The sequence below is a fragment of the Bos indicus x Bos taurus genome, chromosome 3 (assembly GCF_003369695.1).
Source record: "Bos indicus x Bos taurus breed Angus x Brahman F1 hybrid chromosome 3, Bos_hybrid_MaternalHap_v2.0, whole genome shotgun sequence".
Taxonomy (NCBI): domain Eukaryota; kingdom Metazoa; phylum Chordata; class Mammalia; order Artiodactyla; family Bovidae; genus Bos; species Bos indicus x Bos taurus.
Window position 1 is genome coordinate 109,779,771 of NC_040078.1, and position 23,889 is coordinate 109,803,659.

Genomic DNA, 23,889 nt, shown 5'->3' on the forward strand with positions numbered 1-23,889 from the left:
AGCCACCTCTGCTGAAGTACATAGTGGGATTCAAGAGGAAGACTGCCGCCTGCACAAAATCAGGACTCTGGAATGAGGAAGGGGCAGTGGGAATGGATGTTGAGAGGGCTCCTGCGTCTCTGATGCTCACTGCTAGACTGTCAACTCCAAGAGAACAGAGACCCATGTCTTTTCTTCCTCCTTGCATCCCTGGCATAGAGCTCCTTGCCTAATATAGAGTAGATGTAACCATTTTTGTTAAATGAATGAATGAAAGAAAAAATGGAAGACCTCCAGAAGAAGTCTGGGACTGGTTACCAGGTAGGGCTGGATATCCGCAGGCCACCGGGTCCTCAAGTTCTTCTTAGAACTCAGGAGGACACCTGCTCCCAACCCCACTGCCAGCCCTAAGGACAGACGGGACTGGCAGAATTATTCTCACTTTATTTCTGGAGAAATTTGATCGATGCAGTAACACTGATTCCAGGCGAGGGCAGGGGGCACGGGTACCCCTAAAGCAACCAATATCCTGTGGCCCAAGGTGCCCCCCATCCCCAGACCTCAGTTACAGTTCCCCCTCAGTTACAGTTAAATAGAGGGAGGAAGCTCTCCCCAGGGAGTCTTGGGAGGGTCTGCCTCCTGCACCCACCCCCTCCACGCTGAGGGGTCTGAGCACAGCTATTTACAGTATTCACATCCACTGTACCCCACCAAACCAAGGCAAATACTACAGGTGGCTCTTCCCCACGGGAGGAAGCCAGAGAGGCTGTGAGTGTATGTGTGTGTATGGGGGGTGTCCGCGCGTGTGAGCACACGAATGCACTGAGGGGCAGGGTCTGGCTCCAGCCAAAGAGACATCAGTCTATAAGGTGCAGATTAAAAATAACAGAGAGGACCCAACCCCCAGGGGCCCAGGCCACTTCCGGCTTTGTTCTGTCTCCTCTTCCAGACACGCTGGTAGATGATGCAGAGGAGCCCTCATAGCTGTGCCTGGATCCGAGGCAACCCCTTAAAGGACTTCTGGGGAAAAAAGCAGGAGGGAAAACAGTCAGGGCAAATCAGGCTCCAAGCCCAGAATGAAGCGCAGGGGGTGAGGGGGTGGGGTCTTCTCGGTAGAGCTCCAGAGGGCCTCTGATGGATCTGGGAGAAGAAAGGGCTGGGCGGAAGAGGCTGGGGAAGGCTGCTGGGAGCTAGAGCTGCGGGTCCGGGAGAAAGGGATCCCTACCTGTGACCTGAGGGGGCTGCACCACAGCTTTCTTGAGAAAGGCTTCTGCCTCTGCGAAGGGCAGGAGAGCCTCTGGCGTCCGGCCCAGACTCTTGTCCCCGGAGGGTCCCTTAGAGGAGAAGCCGTTCTCCTGGTGCGCTGGCAGAGGCTGCAGCCCATTCACCAGGGACCCAGACGACTCCTTGTTTGGCAGGCTGTGGATGCAGAGGCCAATGCTCAGGCCACTCCCATCGCGGGACAGCCCGGGCGCCCTATGGTTTCCAGCCTGACCCTGCCTCCCTGCTCCTGGGTCCTGCGCTTGGGAGCTGGTACCTCCACTGAGGCTCCTGGGGGGCCAGCTCCTCCTTCTGCAGCCCGGCAGGCCGAGCCTCCACAGCTTTCGCAGGGTCTATCCCTGGGAAGGAATGGCCATCAGTTAGGGGTCGGGGAGAGGATCGAAGGCTGGGGCTGGGGCTGGAGAGAAGGGGAACAGGCCTTTACCTGGGCTGGAATTGTTGGCCGTCGCCTCCTTTCTGTCCTGCTTCTGCTTTGAAGAGGAAGAGCAGTCAGGCTCCAGGGGATCCCTGGCCCCACCCGACTGCACGCCGCTGAATTCTTCTCTCCCCTCCGCCCAGATCCTGGACAGCCTCGCTCCTCCACCCTGGATCCCTTCCTTCCTCACCGGACCTCCACTCCCAACACCACTCTTGGGGACATCCTGACCTTGGTTTCAGCAGCTTCTGACTTCCGAGTCCTCTTCATAATCTCCTCCAAGCGCTGTTGGGAAAGAAGCCCCTCTCCGGTTAGGCCCAAGCCCGGCCCTAATCCTCGACCTCCCACCAGCTAGCCCTGGTCCTGGAGTCTCGGGGGCCCTTCTAGCTCACACCAGTTCTTTCCAGGCCAGGAAGCTGATCTCCCCCCAACTCCGTCTCGACCGAACCCTCTGCAACCCAAGGCAGCGCCCCCTCCCAGCCCCACTAGCCCCTCTAAAGAAGTGCGGCCCGAGCCGGGAGAGCTGGCCCCGCTCACGACTCGGCCAGCCGCTCGCAATACCTTTCTACGCTCTTGCCGCTCCTGCTCCTCCCGCTGGAAGTGCTTTTCCCGCTCCAGACGCTGCCGCTCTGCTTCTTCTCGGGACCGAGCTTCGGCCTCCTCTTTCTGCCAAAGACCCCCAGGAGCTTTAGGCGGCCGGCCTCCGGCGGTCTCTTCCAGCCGGCCCCGACCCGCCACCAGGAGGCGCCCGCGCCCCGGCCCTCGGGGGCACCTGCTTCTGCAGCCGCTCCTGCTCCTCCTGCTCGGCCTGCGCCTTCTCCCGAGCCTCCTGCTCCTCGCGTCTCCGGGCCTCGGCTTCCCGCTCCGCCCGGGCCTCGGCCTCCCGAGCCAGCTGCTCCTCTCGCATTCGCCTGGGGAACACAGGAGACTCAGGCTTACGCCCGGCTTCTTCTCCAGCCCCTGTAAAGGCCTCCTCGGTCCCCGAGGGCGTGCTCACTTGTCTCTTTCGGCCTGCAGCCTCCGCTCCTGTTCCTCGCGCTCCCGCTGCTCCCGGGCCTGGCGCCGCTTCTCAGCCAGGAGCCGAGTGGCCTCTTCTCGGTCCGTGGTGCCAGCCATGGGTTTGCTAGGGGTCACCGGGGGAGCAGGGGCTGGGGGTGAGGTCAGGACAGCTGTCTCTGGAGCGGGATCGGGACCAGGAGTCAGCATGCACCGACCAGCACAGGCCCCTCCATCACCTCCCCTCTCCCCCACCCCCATACCCCTGTGCTTGCTGGACCTTAGGGCAACCCCGGCGGCCCACCCACCCTGCTTCTGCCAGCGACTCAGAGCACTGAGGTCCTGGTCTCTTCCCAACATCCATTCCCCCAGGCGTCTCTGGCAGCCCGCACCTCTGACCACCTCCCACTCACAGGCAAAGCTGGCTTCTCTGCCCTGCCCACCTTTTGGCCTCTTCTCTCCCTGCCCACTGGCAGGGATCTCTGTGGGCTGCTCTTTCGGGGGCTGGGCTGGGGTGGGTGAGGGCACAGGCGAGGGGGCCGGTGAGGCTGGGGCTGCAGGCTCCCTCTCATCACTGGCCTTGCCCTTGCTCTGGGTCTTGTCCTCGGGCCCCGCCACACTGGGGCTCTCCTTTGCCTCCTCCTTCCTCCGGACTCGCCCCTTGGGTGATGCAGTGGTGCCTCGGGGGGATGGTGGTTTTGGGGGCAGAGCATGACCTGGCCCTGGGCTGAGGCAGGGGGAGGCAGGCCTGTGCGAGGTTGTGGAGGGAGAGGATGGCCGGCCCTTGGATTTGGGACTGAGAGGAAAAAGAAGAGTTAGACCTCAAGGGCACAGAGTGTCCACACACACACACACACACACACACTTTGAGCATGTCACTTCGCTAGGGAAGTGTCCTCCCAGGTTTGGTCAGCACCCCCCTTATATGCTCTCACACAAACATAATTTAGTGTAGATATCCCAGTTTGTAATTACATGTTCATTTGTGATTCTTTGACTCCTGTTTGTTTCCCCAAGAGCCAGTAAGATTACTAAGAGCAAGAATGAGGCCTGGTTTGGCTCAGGGAAGTGTGCTGGGCACCCCGAACACAGTACCTGACAAGACCATTCATTCGTCCAGCACGTGTTTCTTGAGTGCTTACCAGGCACTGGTTCTAGATGCAAGGGTTACTTCAGTGATCAAAACACTCCAAAAATTTAAAAAATCCTGCTCTCAAGGAGCTTTCTTTCTAGAGGTGGGTTGTTGTTTAGTCGCTAAGTCGTTTGGGACTCTTGGGACCCCATGGACTGTAGCCCACTAGGGCTACAGATTGTTCCTCTAGAGCAACACATATTTATGAATGAATGGCCGGCTAGCTGGCCTGGCCGTAGCAGGCCCTGCCCCATTGTTGGGCCCACCTGTGCTCCACGTTGCTAGCGGAGAGGCGCGGGCGCAGAGAAGCAGGCAGCGACTGGCGCTTCTTGAGGCTGCGCTCCCGGGCCAGGGCACTCTTCTCCTTCTCGTTTTCCCGCTCCTTGTCCTTCTTCTCCTTTTTCTGCACCTGGGGAGGAGGGTTAAGGAGAGCAGGGAGAGGGGAAGCAGAGGTCAGAGGCGCCCGAGCTCCCCAGCACAGGAGCCGGGTCCCCACCTGCGCCGCCAGCCACTCACCGGCGAGGCCTCGGGCCGGAGGCGGGCCGGGGCGGGGCTGCCCCCGGCGCTGGCCTTGCGGCGATCCCCGCGCTCCCCGGCGGGGGCGCAGCGGTGCCCGCTTCGGGGGGCACTGCACGGCGTCAGCGGGCTGGCGGAGGCTGAGCGCGGGCACAGGGGCACGACTGCGGAGGGATGACTGCGGTCGGGGCGCGGTCCACTGGCGTGGCTGGCCCCTGCCCCGCCCCTCGAGGGGGCTCTCCCTGGGCCGCGGCCCCTACCCTGGTCCCGGCCGTTTCGGGGCAGTGTGACTGCACTGCGACTCCGTGCCAGGAAGGAGAGGGTAGGCGTCATCAGACGGTCCACGATGCTGCTCTCCCACGGACTTAGCTGCAGGCTGCGATCTAGGGGGAGAATGCCGGGAGAAGCAGGTTACTGCAGGGCTAGAGTGGGCAAGCAGAGGCATCTGGAGATGGCCAGGTACCATCCCCAGGCAGAGCCCAAGGAGTCTCAGACTCTCCCCCTATCATGGGGGTTACACTTGTCCGCCCTTGGGTCTGACCCCCACTGCAGACCCAGGCAACAAGACACTTCCCATGCAGGGCTAGAGAGGTCCCTCCTACCTCTCTCCCCAGGTGAAGGGGCACTGAACTATGATTATAGAGAGGAGACAGCCAAGGTTGGTGGGGTACCCAGTTGCCAACTTCTATGTCCCATTGTAGGGCTCTGCTCCTCCTGCCCTCAGAGTGCTGGCCTAGGGAGGCATCACCCGCAACCGCCCCCCTTCACCCCCCACGGGATTTGGGACAGTGAGGGCCCTTGTGCTTCTCTGACTGAGAAGAGGCCCAGCTTTTGTGTATCCCATGCCAGGGAGAGGCTGCTAGGGGGCCTGGCTGCCCTGGGCCACCCTGCTCTGTCCCCTCAGCTGCTGGGTTATTTTTAAGCTTCAGTCAGGTGGGGTTGGTAACAGCAGCTGATTTCGTTGCTGGGCAACAGAGCAACCAAATAAAAGCTGGAGAAACTTATAAATAACTCCTACCATGGCCCCTTCACATGTGACATCAGGGCATGGTGGGAACGCAGGGGCTGCGCTACCCTGGTTGGCCACAAGTTTGGATCCAGCCAAGGCCATGGCTGGGGCTCTGAAGGCAGAGAGGGCAGGGTTGCGTGGGCCCTCCAGGGTGGAGGCAGAATAAGAGGGCTCCTGCACACACAGCACCCAGGCTCGTCGGGTACTCCCGGGCAAGGCCACCTGCCTGAGGCTGGCCTAGGCCAGCTGGCTGTGGTTGGAGATGAGGCTGCCGGCTCATTCCCACCCTCCACCCCCACTCTCATCCCCACCTGCTCTCGAGACTCTAGCCAGGCTCTGCCTGCTGGGTCACTGCCCTCTGTTCTCCTCCCCTGTGGGAAGCACCTCTGTTCTCAGGACCCAGATCCAAATGCCGGCTCCCCCGAGGGGTGCACAACCCCAAGCGGGGTCGAGTGGGGATGGAGACCTGGGGTGTGTGAGGGCTCCTGGGACCTGAGGTTTTTGCTGAGCTCTGGAAGAGGCTACAAGGAGGGGACTACAAGGAGCTCTGGAGGAAGGAGGGCTGGGCCTTCTCTTACTTCTACTGGGGGAGTTCCAGAGCGTGGCAGAGGACTTTGAGAGCCGCTTGTTGATTATAGAGTCCACGTGTTTGGGCAGGTTTACTGCCGACACGGAGCACCTGCTCCCACCTGGAGGGGAAAAGACACGGCATTAGGGCCGGGCCGGACGGGAGCCAGGGGGGCACTGAGGCCTTCCATGCAGGATGCTCCGCGGGCAGGGTGGGAGAGGGAGGAGTGGGCAGGCTAGGAAGGGGGGAGGAGGCAGACTTGGCTCTGGAGGGGATGGGGGGGGTGGGTAGGTGACCAGAGACAACCTGGATTGGGGGAGCCGACGGAAAAGGAACAGAGGAAGGAGATGGAATAAAACTGGAGACACTATAGGCTTCCTGGCCAGGAAGTCATTCCCTAGGGCTGGGCGCTGCAAGCCCTCCCCCACAACCACCAGCACTGGCACTCGCTGACACTGCCCAGCCTGGCTGGGCTACAACACCCATGGTCCTGCAGCAAATACAGATGCTCCTGAACAGAAGGACCCACAGTCAAAGGCGCTCACACAGATTCACATAGTCATAGGGACACACAAAGACAAAGACATGCACGCACGGGCATATAGAGTGACAGGTACTTCTGCATGCACACGATAGTGCACACATGCACAGACAGAAACAAACACAGCCGCAGAAACAGGCCCAGATCCAGATGCAGACAGGCACAACACATCACAGCAACTTAATCGTATCTGCAGCACTTGCTGGGTGCTTACCACGTACCGGGCACTGTGCTGGGCACCACACACATGTTACCACACTTGATCCTCCCAAACATCTACCTACAACCTCGGAGGCAAGTAGTACTGTTATCCCCATTTTACAGATAAAGAAAGTGAGAGAGCAGGAAGTCAGAGGTCACAGCACAAAGGCCAGGGCTGGGAATCCAGACCCAATTCTGTCTGACTTGGGAATCCACAGCGAGGTACACAAGGCCACTCACACATCAAGGCAAACACGCACTAAGACTCGCAGCACACAGACCCATGAACACATACACCAAAAGACGCACGAGGAACACCGAATCTTGCCGTTACCTAAAGACACCCAAACACAGCAGCACATACATGCCAGCAAAATGTCAGACCGAAATGCATGATGGCCCTACATAAAGAAAACTCAGAGACAAAAATCTACCTTCCACGACAGGGACATCAGGGTGATAGTTTTCTTTAAATATCCAGTGTCTGCAGGGTATTAAAGTGCTCTTTTCTGTATCAATCAACTAATAGTAATTGACAAGAGCAAAGAAGGCTAATCTAAAAAGAGCAAACCGAATGAAGAGCACCCACCTCTGACTCAATAGTGGAAGTCCTGGGACAGGACTTGGTTCTACAGACTTGGGTTTACAGATCATTCCAGAAGACACAAGGCACACAAAGCGAGGCATACCTGCTGCGGGGAGCTGCCAGCTCCGTGCACGGAAGCTGCTCCCTTCCCCCACTTCTCAGGCCCCGGCCTCCCCTCCCACCCTGCAACCCCTCCGGCCCACTCACTGGTCTTACGTCCTGGGGAGCCGTGGTGCAGGGCCCCTGCCCAGGACCAGCGCTGCTGCCGGATTTCAGCCCACGTCTTCTTCACTGACCGCTGGATGGCTGCCTCATAGCGCTCCTGGTGGGGCGGGGGCCGGGGTGGGGGGAGAGGTCTGGGCTCAGAAGCTTTCCTCCTACCTGGGAGAAAGGCTCTCTCCCGGGACAAGGCCTCCCCCACCCCTAGAAGGTTTCCCTGACTCATGGCGGGTAACCAAGGCTACTGAGCCCTCGCTGTGACTAAAGACAGTTTGCAACAGATCCCTTTCAACTTGTTCTTGGGGAGCTTTTCATTGTTCTTGACTCATTTCCTGAGCCTATGAGCTGTTTCTTTGAGGACCGGGTGGGACTCTCCCTGCCTGGGTCTCCCAGGGGGGCCGCTGGCTCTGAGGGTTCTGACCCTGGAGGTGGGTTTGCGTTCAGCCTGAGGACTGGACCACAGCCAGGCCACCTTTCCCTTCATTTCTTCATAGTGCTCAAGCCAGGCTTCTCCTCACTAGGAGTTCACTTGGCGCACTCACACAGACACATCTCTGCACACCCACACACACCCATCTGGGGCACGCACACATACATGTAATGACAACACACGGCTACAGGCGCCTATTCTGGCACGTACGGAACCAAACACGCCTGCACAGATGCTGAGATGTGGGACCCACGGGACCCGAATGCACGTGTGAACACAGGGCTGTGTGTTCACACTGAGCCCACATGCAGATGTGTGCACATAGAGCCACGCGTGCCCGGCCAGAACCCAGCACAAACGCACCTTGTTCTTCTCCAGCTTCTGCCGCTGCCGCTCCTCCAGAGCTGCCCGGCGCTGCTCGGCTTTGAGCCGCTGTTCCTCCAGCCGCCGCCGGCGCTCCTGGAGCTGCTTCTCCCGCAGTGCCTTGGCCTTCTCCTCCTTCTCCAGCCACACTGCCTTCTTGGCAGCTGCAGGGGGTTGGGGAAGGAGCCCCGAGGGTGTGAACATCTGGTAGCACCTGGGCCCCCAAGTGTCTGCTCTGAGTGGCCTTGCCTGTTCTTCCGGCCCGGGGTGGGTCTTCCCCACTGCCTGCCTACTGGGGAGATGCCTGTGTTCTGAGACTACCCCCACTCAAGTTGAAGGGCATGCTGAAGGTGGGCTGGGGCCTCAGAATGAGGGCTTCCCGGGCAGGAGGCCTATTTCCCCTCCACCAGCGTCGTGGTCTCTGGGCACCCGAGAAGAAGTGAGCTCTTTAGGGCCAGGTCCCTGTCTAACTTCGGGGCCTGCTGACATATTGTGATTAAGAGCATGGGGTGAGATGAGGCTTCTGGGTCTGAGTCTCAGCTACTCCACCTAGCTGCGTGGCTTAGGCAAAGGACTGCCTCTTTCCGAGCCTCTGTCTCCCCATCCTCAAAATGGGTACAGGGTTAAGTGAGATAAGCGAACTGCTCTTAGCACAGTGTACACAACAGAGATTCCCAAAGGGTTAGTGCTACTAACAGGATGTCCATGGGGGTGAGGCTGAAGGGGAGCTGTCACACACTTACCCAGGTACTTGGCCCGCTCTTCCCGCCGTTCCTTTGCCAGCTTGTGTCTCTCTCCTGCCTTCTTTACATCTTAACAAAAGGAATAAGAAGAGACTTAGGTCAAGAGGTTCCTCTCAAAGGGGAGTCAGCCTCAGGGCCCTGCCCCCAGGCTGCATGCCCACGCCTTTTCCATCTCCTCCGGAGCCCAGGAGACTCCCTCTGGGGTCTTCACCCAGGGCTGGGACTGGGCCCGGGATGAGGGACATCACTCATACCTTGCTTGGTGGGAGGGCTGTCAGAGGCGGGTGCTGCTGGCGGGGATGGCTGGCTGCTCCTTCGAGGAGGCCTGGCATCCCGTGGGCCCGTGGCTGGTGGGGTGGGTCCCCTGGTCTTCACTTCAGAGGAAGGGGACTCTTCTTGCTGGGGGGCTGGCCTGGGCCCTACCAGCTCCGAGGGGCTCTCTGGTTCCAGTGGAAGCTGCTTGGGGCTAGTGGTGTTCTTCATGGCGGGAGGCGTGTCTGGGGGAGTGTCGGGCACCAGGGTTGACGTCGGTGGTGGCGGCGGCGGTGGGGAGGGGTCACCTTCTGGGGAGGGTCTTGGCTCTGGAGGGGTCCTGGCTGCCATAGCTGGAAGTAAAACACAAGACAGGAGAGAAAGTGAGACAGAACATTTGTTACCATCAGTTCAACATGTAGCTCCTTCCCTTGTCCAGTTGATATTCATTTATTCGTATGTGTTTATCAAGTTCCTTCTATGTGCCAGGCCCTGTTCCAGACACTAATGATGTAATAGTGAGAAAATGGCCACAGTCCTTGCCTCTGTGGAGCCCACACTCTGGCAGGGCAGACAGACAGACAGCGAGGCAATTACGGTAGAGAATAAGTACTATGTCTGGAGTAACAAAGCAGAGATGGCTAACCTATACTGAGGGGGCTTCCTGCAGAAGTTAGAGCTAAGCTGAGGTCTAGGATGAGCTGGAGTTAGCAAACCAAGGCAGAGAGGGTTCTGGCAAAGAGAAGAGCATTTGCAAAGGGGCAGAGGGAGCCGGGTGTATCGGTAAAACTGAGAAGTTGGGGGTAATTAGTGGACCAAATGGTAAAGGTTGGTTTCCACGTCTGCCTCCCTCACCTTTCTGCTTTCCCTTGGGCTCACAGGACCCATCCCAATGCCCAGTGCTCAGGAGGTGCCTGGGACCAGCCGGAAGGAAAGACATACGCATGGGCACAGTGGGATGCCCAGGTGGGATCCCCAACAGGGTAGGCAATTGGCTACATCCATTTCGTCATTTGTTTTCTTTCCCAACCACCCACAGATTTCTTCTTGTTAGACATTAATATTTCAGGGTGTCTGTAAAAGACACCGAAGTGCCAAGTAAGGAAGCCACATGATTTGATGTATACATGTCCATGCACACACATGTGAGCAACTGAAAAATGGGCTTAGGGGTCAGCCGGCTGAGGGCCCAATTCTGACTTCACCACTCCAAGACAGGAAGAGAGGGCCTTGGTAACTTAGGGCAAGCCACTCAACCTCTCTAAGCCTCAGCTTTCATATCTGTAAAATGGGGACTATAAAAGCCCAAGCTGGTAGGGATGTCAGTGAAGTGCCTGGAATAATTCACGTGCCAGGACACAACACTTCCCTCTCTCTTTCTGTTTGTCTTATGAAGCTGCCAAAGAGCAGCCTCTGCACGTTGAGCCCTGGTGCCATCGACTGCTGCTGTCTAAGGAACTTGAGGGGACAGACGAGGAACACACCCGCTGCCTGGGCTTAGGGATCAGGACCACAGCCCATGGAAAGGTCAATCGAAAGAAGCATTTTTTGCTCTCACCAGGTGCCTCCATCACACAGGGCCTTCTGCTCTAGGAACAGTGGTCCACTCAGGAGGTGATACATTCCCCCTCCCTGTGGGTGACAATGTGTGAACAGGGAGAGGACACTCCTAAGGAGCTGACTTTGGAACTCCGGGGACCCTTTTCAGGGAGACGGGTGTCCAGTGGGCTCTGACGAAGGCAGGCTATTTAACTATCTGGCCTCCCCACTGACTGTGTGACCTTGGACTTGGCCTCCCCGCTGACTGTGTGACCTTGGACTAGTTACAGGCCCTCTTTGTGCCCTAGCTCCTCTTCTGTGAAATGCAGACAGTAGGCCTGTGATGAGCATTAGTAACAACAATAACCACTAACATGTATATATTTCTTGAGAGCTTCCTATGGAGAGAGTATTTTACACACACTAGTTTGAATCCTTATGACAATACTTCTAAAGGAGGCAAGGTAAATATTTCTTTGAGATAGAGGTGGAGAGTGAAGCGAAAAGAAAGTAAGTGAAGTCTGAGGCCACTCAGCTGGGAAGTGAAGGAGTCGGGACCTGAGCCCAGCGTCGGTCCCCGGTGCCCTTGCTCTAACCCCCACACCCTCCGGCCTCTGCACAAGGCGGGGTGAGGCAACACATGTTACACAATGACACCATCTGAGACTCACACTATTTTCCCCTCATTCCTGCCCTTCTAGATTCCTGGGTTCCAGGCAAAAGAGCCCCAGCCAAGGTCCTGTCTCCCCAGTTGTCCCTCCCACTCTGCCAGCCCCTCCCCACATCAGCTCCAAAAGACCGCCCGGCCACTGCTAGTCCACTTCCCAGCCACCTGAAAACCCCTCCCCAGTCCCGGTGGGCAAGAAAGCTAGTGGCCGCCTTTTAGTGAATGCTTCCTACATGCCGAGAGCTGAGCCGGGCCCTTGGTAGCCCCATCCTGCATCTCCATATGAACTCTGAGAGAGAGAGAGTCTTACCCTCGTTGAACAGAAGAGACCATCAGAGCTTACCCCACTAAATGATTCATTCAGGGTCATAGAACTAGTACGTGGCAGAGGCAGAATTCGAACCCAGGACTACCTGGGGCCAAAGGGCCTAGGTACGTAAGCACAAAGCTCGAAGGCTGAGGGTGAGGCTTGTTTATTGCCATTCTCCTGGCACCTGTGCCCGCTACAGGTGTTGCAAGGAAAACTGGTAGGGAGGTGTTTGTCTGCACCGAGGCGGATCACACCCACCAGGCAAGACAGTGAGTCTCTCCAGCTAGCTTCTGACTAGACCTGCCACGTGACGGGGAGTCTGGGAGGAAGTGCAGGGATGAGGCCTGGAAGGGCCTGCATCTGGCGCTCAGGTGCGGCGGGGCACAAGGTGTCCGGCTTCAGTCAGGCAGGTCTGAGCTCCGGTTTTCTCAAGGTGGGGCCTATGGTGTTGGGACCTATGGTGAGTAGGCACATCACCTCTGGTGATGCTGAGCCTGGCAGGGGCTCAGCAAACAGCACCCCCGGAAGAATTGGCCTACTTCTCCCCATCTCTGCCACAAGAGCCCCCTGGGGCAGGCCTTCACCCCACTGCTCCACGCCACTGCTCCTCTCAAGGTCTCCAGTGGCACCCACACTGCCGAGTCGGCAGCCACTTCCTGGGCCTCACCCCACTGGCCTCTCAGCCACAAGACACGGGTGAGCCCTGGGTGCTCGTCCTTCAGTTGGCCCCGAAGACAACACACTCGCCCGGTTTTCCTTCCCCTGGCTGGCTGTGACTTCTCGGGCTTGCCAGTCCCTCGTAAACTCCCGAACCTTTTAGCACCGGAGCGCCCCAGGGCCCAGTGAAGACCTCGACTCTCATCAGTCGACACATACTCCCTTGATGACCTCATCCAGACTCATGGCTTTAAATACCACCGCTCTGCTGATGACAACCAAATTTGTATCTCCAGCCCAGACCTCTCCCTTGAGTACTGGTTTCGCTCATGCAACTCCCCACCTGACACCCCTGGGTGTCTTCTTGAGGCCCCAAATTTAACATCCCAAACTCAGCTCCTGATCTTTCCTTGCCAGACCCTGCTCCTCCAGTTTTCCCTATCTCAGTCAATGGCAACCCAGTCCTTCCAGTTTCTCAGGCCCAAAATCTTCAGAGCCATTTTAGGATCTTTTCTTGTCTCACACCTCACATCTAATGCCTCAGTAAATCTTTTTGGCTCCACATGCCCAGTATATTCTGAATCCAGTCACTTCTAGCTCCATTTCTGTCATCTTGGTCCATTTCTATCATCTTCTATCATCTCACATGAAAGACTCCCCGCTGCCATCCTTTGTTCCCCTTGGGTCTTTTCTCACCAAAGCAGCAGAATGATTCTGTTCAAGAATCAGTTGGGGGAGGGGGGTTTTGGATGGGGCGGCAGGGGACACATGTATACCCATGGCTGATTCATGTCAGTGTATGGCAAAAACCACCACAATATTGTAATTAGCCTCCAATTAAAATAAATAAATAAAAATTTTAAAAAAGAGTCAGATTGAGAGTTCCCTGGTGGCCTAGTAGTTGGAATTCCAGGCTTTGACTGCCATGGCCCGGGTTCAGTTCCTGGTTGGAGAGCTGACAAGATCCTCCAAAGACGCCCCACACTTCAAGGGAGGAAAACCAAAGGCAAACGATGGCCTTCAAGGCCCTTCAGGCTCCGTGCTCTGCGGCCCATTACCTCTGGGCCTCCTCTCCTCCCCATCTCCCCCTGCTCTGTCTCTTCCGGGCCACTGTTCCTTGTTTGTGCCAGGCACGCTCCTGCCTCGGGGCTCTGCGCTCACTGTTTCCTCTGCCAGAATTCTCTGCCCCCAGATCCTGCATGTCTTACTCCCTCACCTCCTTCAGGTGACCTGACCTGACCGTCACTTACCTGACCGTCACTTCTCGGCCAAGCCTTCCCTGTCCCCTCTAAAACTACAAACTGTAGGGGAAGTGTCCCTCCCCTTTCCAACTGAATTCTTTTTTTTCAAAAATTTTCTCCCCCCGACATGCAACTCCCTACCTGACACCCCTGGATGTCTTACTGATGCCTCAAATTTAACATCCCAAACTGAACTCCTGATCTTTCTCTCCAAATCCCTGCTCCTCCTCCAGTTTTCCCTATCTCAGTCAACCGCAACCCAGCCATTCCCGTTTCCATATATATATATATGTATATATCATATATTTTTAAATTTTATTTTATATATATTTTATTTGGCTGCATCAGGTCTTCGCTGTGGCATGTAGGATCTTGTTCTCCGACCAGGGATCAAACCCTGACCCCCTGCATTGAGAGCGCAGAGTCTCAGCTACTGGACCACCAGGAAGTCCTTCAATCGTTATTCTTTTTTGTTCCAACTCTGTTATTCTCGGTAAGCATTAGCACCACTTTAACACTGTCTCCCACCCCCAGAAGGTAATCTCCATGAAGGCACACATATTCGTTTATATTTTGTTTAGCTGTTCTGTCTCTAACAGCAACAGAGCTTGGCACGGAGTTGGCTCCCCAGCTATTTGTTGAATGAATATATCAATGAACGCCTCCCTGGCAGATACCATCAGCACCTCTCTTCCCTGGATGACTGCAAACTTCCGTCATCATCCTACCCGCACCCTTTCCAGCTCTGCTCTTTACTGAGCAGCCAAAGTAATTGTTTTCAAATGCAAATCTGGTCATGGTTCTCTTCCCCACGTGAGGCTCTCCAATAACTTCTCATCGTTCTGAAGAGAAACCAAGATTCTTGAGCCCAGGATGCAAGTCCAACACAGTCTGAAGTCCCTGCCTCCCTCTCCCACACCTCTTGAGGCCCCCTCTCTGCTCCCTACTTGCTGTCTATACTCCAGCCACACTGACCTTTTAATTCTGGTAGCCTTGACACTCCCTCTGCCCCAGGGCCTTTGCACAAGCTCTTCCCCCTCTTTTCTTACTTAACTTTCATTCATCCTTCGGATCTTTGCTGAGGCATCATTTCCTTGGGGAAGCTTTCCTGGGCCTCTCTGAACAGGATAAATTCCTTCATTATATGAAGTCATGGCTTCATGCCTCTTGTTTGGAGCACTGTGACTGTTACAATTTTAAACTTCCTTGTTTGGTTTTTTTGTTATTGTCCTCCCCCTAAGGGCTGGGTTGCATCTGCTCTGCTTGCCACTGTAGCTTGCCACAGCAGCTACCACAGTGCCCAGTACGTGGAGACAGTCGCGAAATGCTGCTATATAAGAATAAATCGCTGTACTAGGAAGCCACCGTCGCATAAGCACACGCACAGAGAAGGAGATTTTCACCCTAATAGTGAGCAGATCCGTGTGGCCATGTATTGCAAAGGGATAAACACTTGAAGGGAGGCAATACAATTCCATCTCAATTTGGGCAGCTTCCTGGACTAAGGTACTCAGGGAGAAGTTAATAAAAGTAATAATGAGTGTGTATTCCAGCAATTCAACAGGAAAAACCTCTCAGGAGGCAAATGGTACATTTGGAACTCTTCTTCTGACCTGGCGGACTACGGACCCTGAATACAAATACTTTTCTGAGAATTATGCCAACCCTGATGAAATGTCATCAGGACTGTGTTATTCGGAACAAGTTATGTTAAGCCAAATGAATTCCTTGGTTAATTATCTAGGCATGGTTAAATCAATATCTGATTATGCCCATTTTCAATCATCAAATACGATCCTTCAGCCACCTCACTTTATTTTGGTCTGTGTCAAATTGTGAGGTTTTATTTTGCGATATTGATATTGACCAGAAGTATTTGTTAAGAACTAGATAAGCGACAGATAGTTTGCATTCATTTCTTGGCACAAAGAGTGTTGGCAAGGCAAAGGTGCAGGAGCTGGTTGCAGGATCAGTCAGTCTAGTTTTCTCCAAAAACCCAAGAGGGACTGCAGAGAGATCAGGCCAAGTCTCTCGGAGGGCCGGTCACATGTCTCAGGGTGCTTACTCCCTATCCCCACCATCTGGGTGCTGGCAGTCCTTGCCTCTCATCCCTCCCTCCTCCCACCCCAACAACTGCTCCTGGGCCAAAACTCCTCTCACAATACCCATAACTCAGTCTGCCCTTTTAGTCTGCCTGCTGTCCCTGTGAGGGCTAGTGGAGAGAATCCTTTTTGCAGCCTAGAGCCTTATACAGGATCTGCCTGGGCAGAGAAGGAATTCTGTGTCTGCTTAATGAACACATGCATGGTTGGATGGATGGATGGAGGAATAGATGGATGGATGGATGGATGGATAAAACAGTAAAACCCCTAGCTGTTCCAACATCTAGCCTCTCTAACCCTAAATGTCTCTACCATATCAGAGTTCTGTGTGTGCCCAGCCAGCTCCTAAGTCCAGGAAGGGAAACAAAACTAATTTGCTGAAGCCCTACAGTAAACCAGGCACTCACCCTTATCTCCTCAAGTTCTTATTATAGCCCCCAAGGGAAAGTGCTATGGAAGGCCCGTTCCCCAGGTAAGAACACTTACTCAGACAGGTTAAGTGACTGCTCACGTCAGTGTCAGAAGTAGGACTGGGCCCAAGGCTGTCTGATGACAAAACCCTTATGTCACACTGTTCCTGGTGGGTGTCACATAACCCCTCCCCAAGGCTCCTGCCTATTCCCCGAAGAAGGAAGTGATTCAGTGGGTTTCCCCCCTGAAGATGAAGGGTGCAGGTGGGGCAGGCAGGCACTGAGCTCAGAGGGCAGGAATGCAGGGAAGGTAGGCTCCTGCCCAGGCTGGCCACCAGGAGTCAAGAACTGGGGCACCTGAGCAGGGGTGGGGGCGAATGGCCCTCATCCAGGAGGCAGAGCAAGGGTGTGCCCAGGGGAGGGGGTGCCCAGACAGCAGAGGTCAGCACCTCAAGCCAGAGCCCTTCTGGCTCCCGCAGCAGCTCCTTAGGTGGCCGCACTAGAGCAGACAAATGAAGACAGGGAGGCTGCCGGAGGGGCAAAGACACACACTCACACAGACAGAGAATACACATTGCAGAGAGACAGCGGGAGACACCAGACAGTGTGGACAGGTCCACACAATGGGAGACTAGACACGTTCCTTTCTCTCTCTCTCTCCTGTTTCATATGGAAAACAGACCTACTGCTGGGATTCAGAAACCTACACACACACACACGCACACACACACGGAGTCAAGCACCCCCTTTGAGACACAAATGAAACTTCAGAGATGCGTACAGCACTCAGATAGCGTGTCATCTGCTCACTTCGGCCCTGCCCCTCTAAGCACTCCTACCTGGGCCCAGGGAAAGCCCAGTTAACAGTAGCAACAGCTAATGCTGCGTCAGGTAAATCCCTTAACACTTCAGTCCTTTTTACCCTCACCACCATCCTACGGGGTTGATATTATTACCCTATTTGACAAATGAGGGAATAGATTCAGAGAGATTAAGTCACACAGCTGGTGAGTAGCAAAGCTGGGTTTGGAACTCGAATCAGGCTGAAAGTCTGTACCTTCACTCTGTGACCCAAAGGGGGCGGCCTCCTGGGTTTCCTCTCCTAGAGAGAGCAGGGGGCTGGGAGGATGGGGGTGGGCAGGAAGGACAAACCCTAGGAGACATCTGATGGTGAGGCTGGGACAGAGGGGACCCTTAGGGGGCAGCACCACTCCTGGCCGGGACAGAGCTGAGCCAGCTCTGAGAGGGAGGGAACCAGCAGCGGGGCAACTTGCACCAGCACTCCTCAGACCCTGGGCCACAGGCCCTTCGCTGCCTCTGTGGGTGATAAGGCTGGGATCCCGTCGGAGACTGCAGATCTGAGGAGCTCTCTGGCCCGGTTGGCGGCCATTGTTCCCAGCCTCCAATCAGGAGCACCCACTTCCTGTTATTTTAGGCGGCAGGAAATGACCCCATCCCGCAGCCCGGCCCTCCCTCAGCCCCAGCAGGGCTGCCCACGCTGGGGCCTAGGAGCTGAGGGCAGAGGCCCGGCCTTAAGCCAAGGCCTGAGGATGGCCCGCTGGCTGAACTGTCACCACTGCCTGAGTCCAGGGCCTCCTTCTGGTCTGATTTGCTCAGATTCCAACCTGGCAGGATGGATAGGGGATGCAGGGCCCTGCTGTTCTACTTCTGCCTCCCAGAGAAAAGATTACAGGGTTCCTAAGACCACGATGCCCAGAGAAGACCAGTCACTGCAAGGAAAGTGAAGTCGGACTCTATCACCAGCTGGCTTGGCCATGATTAATTCAGCATAGAGGTTTGGTGTACCGGCTTCACAGTTGGATGGACCTGGGTTCAAATCCTTCCTCTGCCAGCACCTAGCTGTGTGACTTGAAGCAAGTTACTTCCTTCTCTGAGCCTCATCTATAAAATGAGGATATGGGACTTCCCTGGTGGTCCGGTGGTTAAGACTTGGTGCTTCCACTGCAGGGGGTCTGGGGGTACAGGTTCAATTCCTGTTTGGGGAACTGAGATCCAACATGCCGCATAGTGCAGCCAAAAATAAAAAAGAAAATTTGAAAAAATAAATAAAATGAGGATAATACTAGTCCATACCGGATAGTTTTGAGAATCAAATGAGACAATGCACTGGACATGCTAAGCACTATGCCTGGCACACAGAAGGTCCTTGATAAATAAGAGTAGGAGATCAGTAGGATCACCAGGGGGTCTATTTCCTCTTGTCATTGGTAAGGAGCAGGAAATGGCAACCCACTCCAGTATTCCTACCTGGAAAATTCCATGGACAGGGAGCCTGGCAGGCTACAGCCCTTGGGGTCACAAAGAGTCAGACACGACTGAGCGACTGAGCACGCATGCACCAGGTTCTCTAGTGGCCGCCACCCTCTCTGCTTCCCTTGTGGGGGAAAAGCTGCAGCTGAGAGGTGATGGAGGAGACACTGAAGGCTGTGCCCCGGAGTGCCAGGCAGAGCTGCCACCGCCAACAAAGCTGCATTATCTGAGCCTGGCTTGCTGGCTGCTTCACTGGCCCCAAGGCCCAGTGGGGACCCAAGGACATGGTTCCCAGCTGCTTGTGGCCAAACTCCCAACCTTGGTCAGGCCTGAGAACTGCCCTGATGGCTCTCAAGTGCCGCCACCCCAGGCTGGGCCCTGCTTTCAGCTCCTTCCCCACTCCCTCAGCTCTGCCACCAGCTGATGCCCATCCCTGGAGGAGGGGGAGTGAACTGGCCTGGTGCCCCTTCTTCCTTATTTGCATATGCGTGACTGCACATTAGGGGCTCATTAAGGCCTCATTACTGGGCCCACCCGCCCCAGGAGGGACAGAAGCTATCAGTGGGAGCTGCCAGCCAGGCTGGCTGCTATATGTGAAGAGGTGCAGAGGCGGCCCATCTTTTTCTCATTAGTTCAGGTCCACCTCAAACACCTCCTCTGTGAAGTCTTCCACAAGCAGATTCCACCAACCACTGCATCACCGGGAGTTCCCGGAGGGTGGTGACTGGGATTCACTTCCCTGTCCTGTCATCTGTACAGCCAGGACTGAGCTGGCACACAGCAGGCATCAATATAGGTGCGCTGGATGCCTGCACCCACCCCCCGGGTCTCTCTCCTATTTCCAAATGCCCCACTTCAAGTATGGGGCCCTCTGTTCCCGATACACCCTGTCTCATGTCTGTCTAGAACTCATCTCCACCTTGCTCTCTGGCCTACATTTACCTCTTGAAGTTATAATTAATCCCATCTCCTCCTCAGGCCTCCAAAGGAATTAAAAATAACAACAAAAATGAATAGCGTTTACTGAGCATTAACTATTTGCCAGGGCCTCTCCTAAATGTCTTATGTATTTCTCTAATTTAATGATCCCAATGTCTCTATGAGATCATTTCCAGAATTATTATCCTTTTACAGATGGGAAAATTTAAGACTTCAGCAACTTACATAAGTCATACAGTAGTAAGTTATGAAAGGGAGACTTAAACTGATTCCAGAGTCTATACTCTCAAGCAAACTAAATCCCGACTCCTGTCCCTACTTTCCCCGTATTTCGTACCTCCCTGCTGGCACCACTTCCGATGAGCATAACCACAGTGATGGTAATAACACTGTATTGCAGGCATCCATGTGCCAGCTTCCTTTAGGTACATCGTCTCTAACCTCTAACGTTAACCCCACAAGGCTGATAGCACTACCTCCATTTTCCGGGGGTATGAACTCTGTCTGGAGAGGGTAGGTCACTTGCTACAGGCCACACCTGTCCCCTACTCCATGCTGCCTCCTGTTAATGCTCAGTGTGCAAAGGGAGCTCAGAGAGGGCAGGGAGCACATCATATGTATTCAGTGTCTCAGACCCATGCCTAAGACTTTCACAGGGCACAGGAAGTGGGCATCACCTTTACTCCCTGAAGGCTCCTGACTCACAGGGCCCTTGTCACCTTTAACTGAAACTGGTACAGACCAGCCACCATCCTGACCCCAGTTCTCATGTAACTCCATCTAGGTCGTCCCTGTGTGTAGAAGCCTTCCCAATCCAGGACTTGGTGTGCAGGACCCAGTCAGGTTCCCCCAGCACAGCCAAGCATCCCACCCATGCCCTCATAGTCAATCCAGATATCCCATTCAAGTGCCCTGCTTATAAACCAGCCACTCACTCCAGCCCTCATCTCTGGCCCAGTAATCACCACCACTCAGGCCCTGATGTACACACTGGTGCCAGAGACCCTCAGCTGCAGAGGGCCAGGAAGCGGATGGAATGGACACAGGAGAGCCCTCCCTGGGTGTCCCCTCTCAGGCTCAGCAGAGCCAAGACAGACTGAAGTGCCATTGTTCCGGTGCAGCCTACAGACCTCCTGAACCACACGGGTCTACTGGCCTCCCCCTGCATCCTCCAGCTCCCACACCCACAGGGTCCCCTCCAAACACCCATGAGGGCATGGGGTGGAGCCCACCCACAACCAAGCGGCTCCACCTTGTCCTGGGCGCTCTGCACCCACAGACATGGTTTCATCCTGGGCCCACGCCCCAGGGGGCAGGGAGGTGACGGGGATTAGGCTCTAGGACTCTATGGAGGTGTGGGGTTGGGGCCACCTCCCCCCCTGAGTCAGTGAAGAGAGCTTGGGTCCTCAGTAATCATGCTCCTCCCTCCCTTTCCAGGAAGAAAGAGAAAGAGAAATCCCTCCCTCCAACCCCAGGCCCAACCAGAAACCTGTCCCCACCCCCTCATCAGCTGCTCCCAGATCCGAATGGGATTTGCAGAAGTCCTGGGCACTGTGGTGGTTGGTGGAGTGAGGGGGGAGAGAGCTTTGATGGTCAGGGGCCTGAAGAGAGAAAGAGGGAGGGAGGGAGGGAGGGAGGGAGGGAGTGTGTGTGTGTGTGTGTGTGTGTGTGTGTGTAAGGGTGGGGGGGTTGGTATCAGAAGCCTCAGGCTGAGGAATGATGTGGCAGGTCCCTGGAGTGCCGGCCTCGAGCCTTCACCCCATTCTCTGGGAAACACTCAGGCCCTGAGACATATTCTGTCCCCCTTCTCCCCAGATCGGACTGGGTGGGCTCCAGAGTAGGCCAGGCTGCAGGGGAATCGGCCCACTCCCCAGCTCCCGCCCTCTGCCCAAACAATGCTGCCTCCCCCTCCCCCTGCCTTTATCCGGCGGGTTACTTGGCAGCCGCCGCTAAGAGACCGCCCCCTCCCCTCCCTCCCCTCCTGGCCGGCGGGCAGCAGCTACAGGCCCTTTGCGCGGCAGCTGGAGGGATGGGGTGGGGGCGAGGTCTGGGCCAGGGCCTGGGCGTGGGGAGGCGGGGGGCGCCAGGGCCTAGGCTTCGGTATGCAAGGCTTCAGGCCTGAGAATCTGAACCCCCGACACACACGTCCAGGCTGAGGTCACATGTGCCCACCAGGAATGGGAGGGGGACAGACGCCCCAGCTCAGTAGATGAGGCCTGGGGTGGATCGGGGAGGACGGTAGGGGCCGGGCAGCCGAGGTGGCACTGGGTTGGGGCGGAGGGGTCACCATCAACTCTACATTGGGGCCCCCGGGGATCCCGACGCCCAGGACGTCCCGGCGCCCGGGGTGGGGGAGGGGCAGCTGTCAGAAGATGCGCCGGTGGCCCAGAGCCGCCGACGCCGCTGCAGCCTTTATTTTTAAACTTCCAAGTGGTCAGAGGGCGCGGCGGGGGAGGGGTCCCCGCCGCGCGGGCCGGCTTCATCCTCGCCCTTTCCGAGGCCCCCCATCCCCTTCTCTCATCTCGCCTCTGGCATACCTGGGGCTGCGCCCGTACACGGCTCCGAACGTGAGCCGCTCTCCATAGCTGCGGCGTCACTGGGGGTGGGAGGGTGTCTTGGGGGTCTCAGCGGCGACGGCGGCGGCGGCCAGCGGCCAGGATAGGGGTCCCGCGGCGCATCACGCCCGGCCCGGCCCGGCGGGCAACGATTCGAAGGCTGGGGGAGCTCTGGCGAAGGTCGAGGCTGGCTCGGCTGGTAGCCTACGGGCTCGCAGTAGCCGGCCGCCCAGTGTCTGTCGGCTCCGGCCTCGATCCTTCTGCCTGCCCGGCGCCGGCCCAGTCGCGGCCACTGCCCAACCCTATTGTACCGCCCGGGCTGGGCCTGGCCTCGCGGCTGGCGCGTACCAAGTGCGACGCGGGGAGGGCCACCCCCGCAGCGCCCGGGGACCGCGCTCCCGCCCCGCCCGCCGCGCCCCCTCCCTGGGGCTCGGGGCCTGGAGCCGGGGGACGCCTCTCCTGCAGCCGCGGCGGAGGGGACGCTACGGCTCCCGGAGGACGCCCGTCGAGCTGCCTCCCCCTGCGGCCGCGCGTTGGTACGCGCCGCAGCGCGAGGCGACTATGTAGGGAGCGCTCGGGTGACTCACGCGCCGCTAGGACTGGGGGGAGCGGGAGGGAGCGGGGATGGGAGCCCCCAGTCCCACCCTGGACCCTGCGAGCTCCGGCTCTAGGGCCTTGGCGGCAGCTTCAGATAAGCAGTCTTTCCCAAACCCACCTCAAAATCCGCCCGAGGGACGTCGGGAGCCTTGGAGGGTTACAAGGAGACCCCTAAAAGGGCTATGCTCTCTCTCCCCTGGTGATGGCTGGGGTGGGGAGAGACCCGGCCTGGGAGCCTTGCTGCGGCCCTTCCTGCATCATCCTACGGTTGGGGCTGTGTCTTCCCTGCTCCTCCGGGAGTAATTACAGGCCTGCACCACCGCCTTACCCAGGTCTCTAATCTGCTCCGGGTCTCTCCCGGCTCCGAACTGGGTGGTCCTGGCCCTAAACCTCCCCTAGACTCATCGGATGACCCCCCTCATGTACCCGGGAAGGATTTTCTCCCCTGTGTTCTGTCCAAGGAGGGAGTGAGTTCCTTCTGACCCGCCTCCCCCAAGTAGTTCTGCTTCCCAGCCCAGGGAAGTAGATCCCCCAATCCCCTTGTTAGTGCCAGCTGAGGTGGGCCTCAATCCAAGTCAGGCCCAGCCTGGGCAGAGAGGGGGGAGCTTGCTGGGAAGGTGGATCGATGCTGCTGCTGCAGGGACTGACGGGGCGGAAGGAGCAGGCGCAGCTGGGCCCTGCGCACCCCATCCCTGCCCTTTGTCCTGACCTCCAGAAGGTCAGTTGTCTAGTTCTTCATCGCCCAGAGATGATGCCCAGTGACCTGTTGTCCTCCTGCTCCCCTTTCCTACCAGTGTCTTCTTCCTTTGAGCAACTCCAGAAAGCAGTCATTTATTTTTTATTTTGATTTTATTTTTGGCTGCACTGGGTCTTGGTTGCTGTGGGTGGGGACTACTCTTCATTGCAGTGCGTGGGCTTCTCACTGCAGTGCCCTCTCTTGATTTGGAGCTTGGACTTTAGAGTGGGGGCTCAGGAGTTGTGGTACATGGACTTTGTTGCCCCACGGCATGTAGAATCCTCCCAGACCAGGGACTGAACCCATGTCCCCTGCATTGGCAGGCTAACTCTACCAGTGGACTAAACCTGTGAATGCCCAGAACGCAGTCATTTAAGAGGAGAAGGTTGGGAACAAAAGGGTCTGGGTCTCAGGCAACCTGGGAGCAAACAGTCCTGGGAAGAGTGAGTCGCTGAAGGCCTGAACCCGCTTCCAGGGCCAAGGAGGGCCTTCCCCAGTCCAAAATCATTAGAAAAGGATGATGCTAGAAGATCTACAACTAGAACTGGTAACCTGAAGCTACTGTCTTAACTTTTCTGAAATCCACTTTGCTCACCTAAAAAATTAGGAAAATAATAATACCATGAGCTATCAT

The 23,889-nt window shown here is 56.6% G+C and overlaps 1 protein-coding gene across 6 annotated transcripts; it reads right to left on the reverse strand.

The window, feature by feature from the left end:
* Positions 1-403: 403 nt before the first annotated feature.
* On the reverse strand, positions 404-22,472 carry MAP7D1 (MAP7 domain containing 1). Of its 6 annotated transcripts, none has more exons than XM_027537828.1 (18): positions 21,905-22,410; positions 9,234-9,584; positions 8,980-9,048; positions 8,237-8,400; positions 7,432-7,546; positions 5,907-6,017; positions 4,580-4,702; positions 4,320-4,483; positions 4,070-4,212; positions 3,115-3,467; positions 2,673-2,850; positions 2,448-2,586; positions 2,237-2,341; positions 1,907-1,960; positions 1,685-1,727; positions 1,517-1,598; positions 1,205-1,398; positions 404-999 (listed from the first exon to the last, which is right to left on the reverse strand). In XM_027537828.1, exons 1-18 carry the CDS (start codon positions 21,948-21,950, stop codon positions 989-991), a joined length of 2,445 nt encoding a protein of 814 aa, XP_027393629.1. In that variant the 5' UTR covers positions 21,951-22,410; the 3' UTR covers positions 404-988. The 6 variants fall into 6 exon arrangements, with proteins under 6 accessions (XP_027393629.1, XP_027393628.1, XP_027393627.1 ...); XM_027537827.1 differs by having other exon boundaries at positions 1,685-1,730; XM_027537826.1 differs by having other exon boundaries at positions 1,685-1,730; positions 4,320-4,702; positions 21,905-22,472.
* Positions 22,473-23,889: the final 1,417 nt, after the last annotated feature.

Excerpts from the sequence above, each read along its gene's own strand:
- MAP7D1 (XM_027537826.1), bottom strand. The coding sequence starts at position 21,950 with ATGGAGAGCGGCTCACGTTCGGAGCCGTGTACGGGCGCAGCCCCAG. Across the intron at positions 8,401-8,979 it reads AGAGCGGGCCAAGTACCTGG|CTGCCAAGAAGGCAGTGTGG; the intron begins GTAAGTGTGTGA and ends AACCCCCTGCAG. Across the intron at positions 1,599-1,684 it reads GGCCAACAATTCCAGCCCAG|GGATAGACCCTGCGAAAGCT; the intron begins GTAAAGGCCTGT and ends ATTCCTTCCCAG.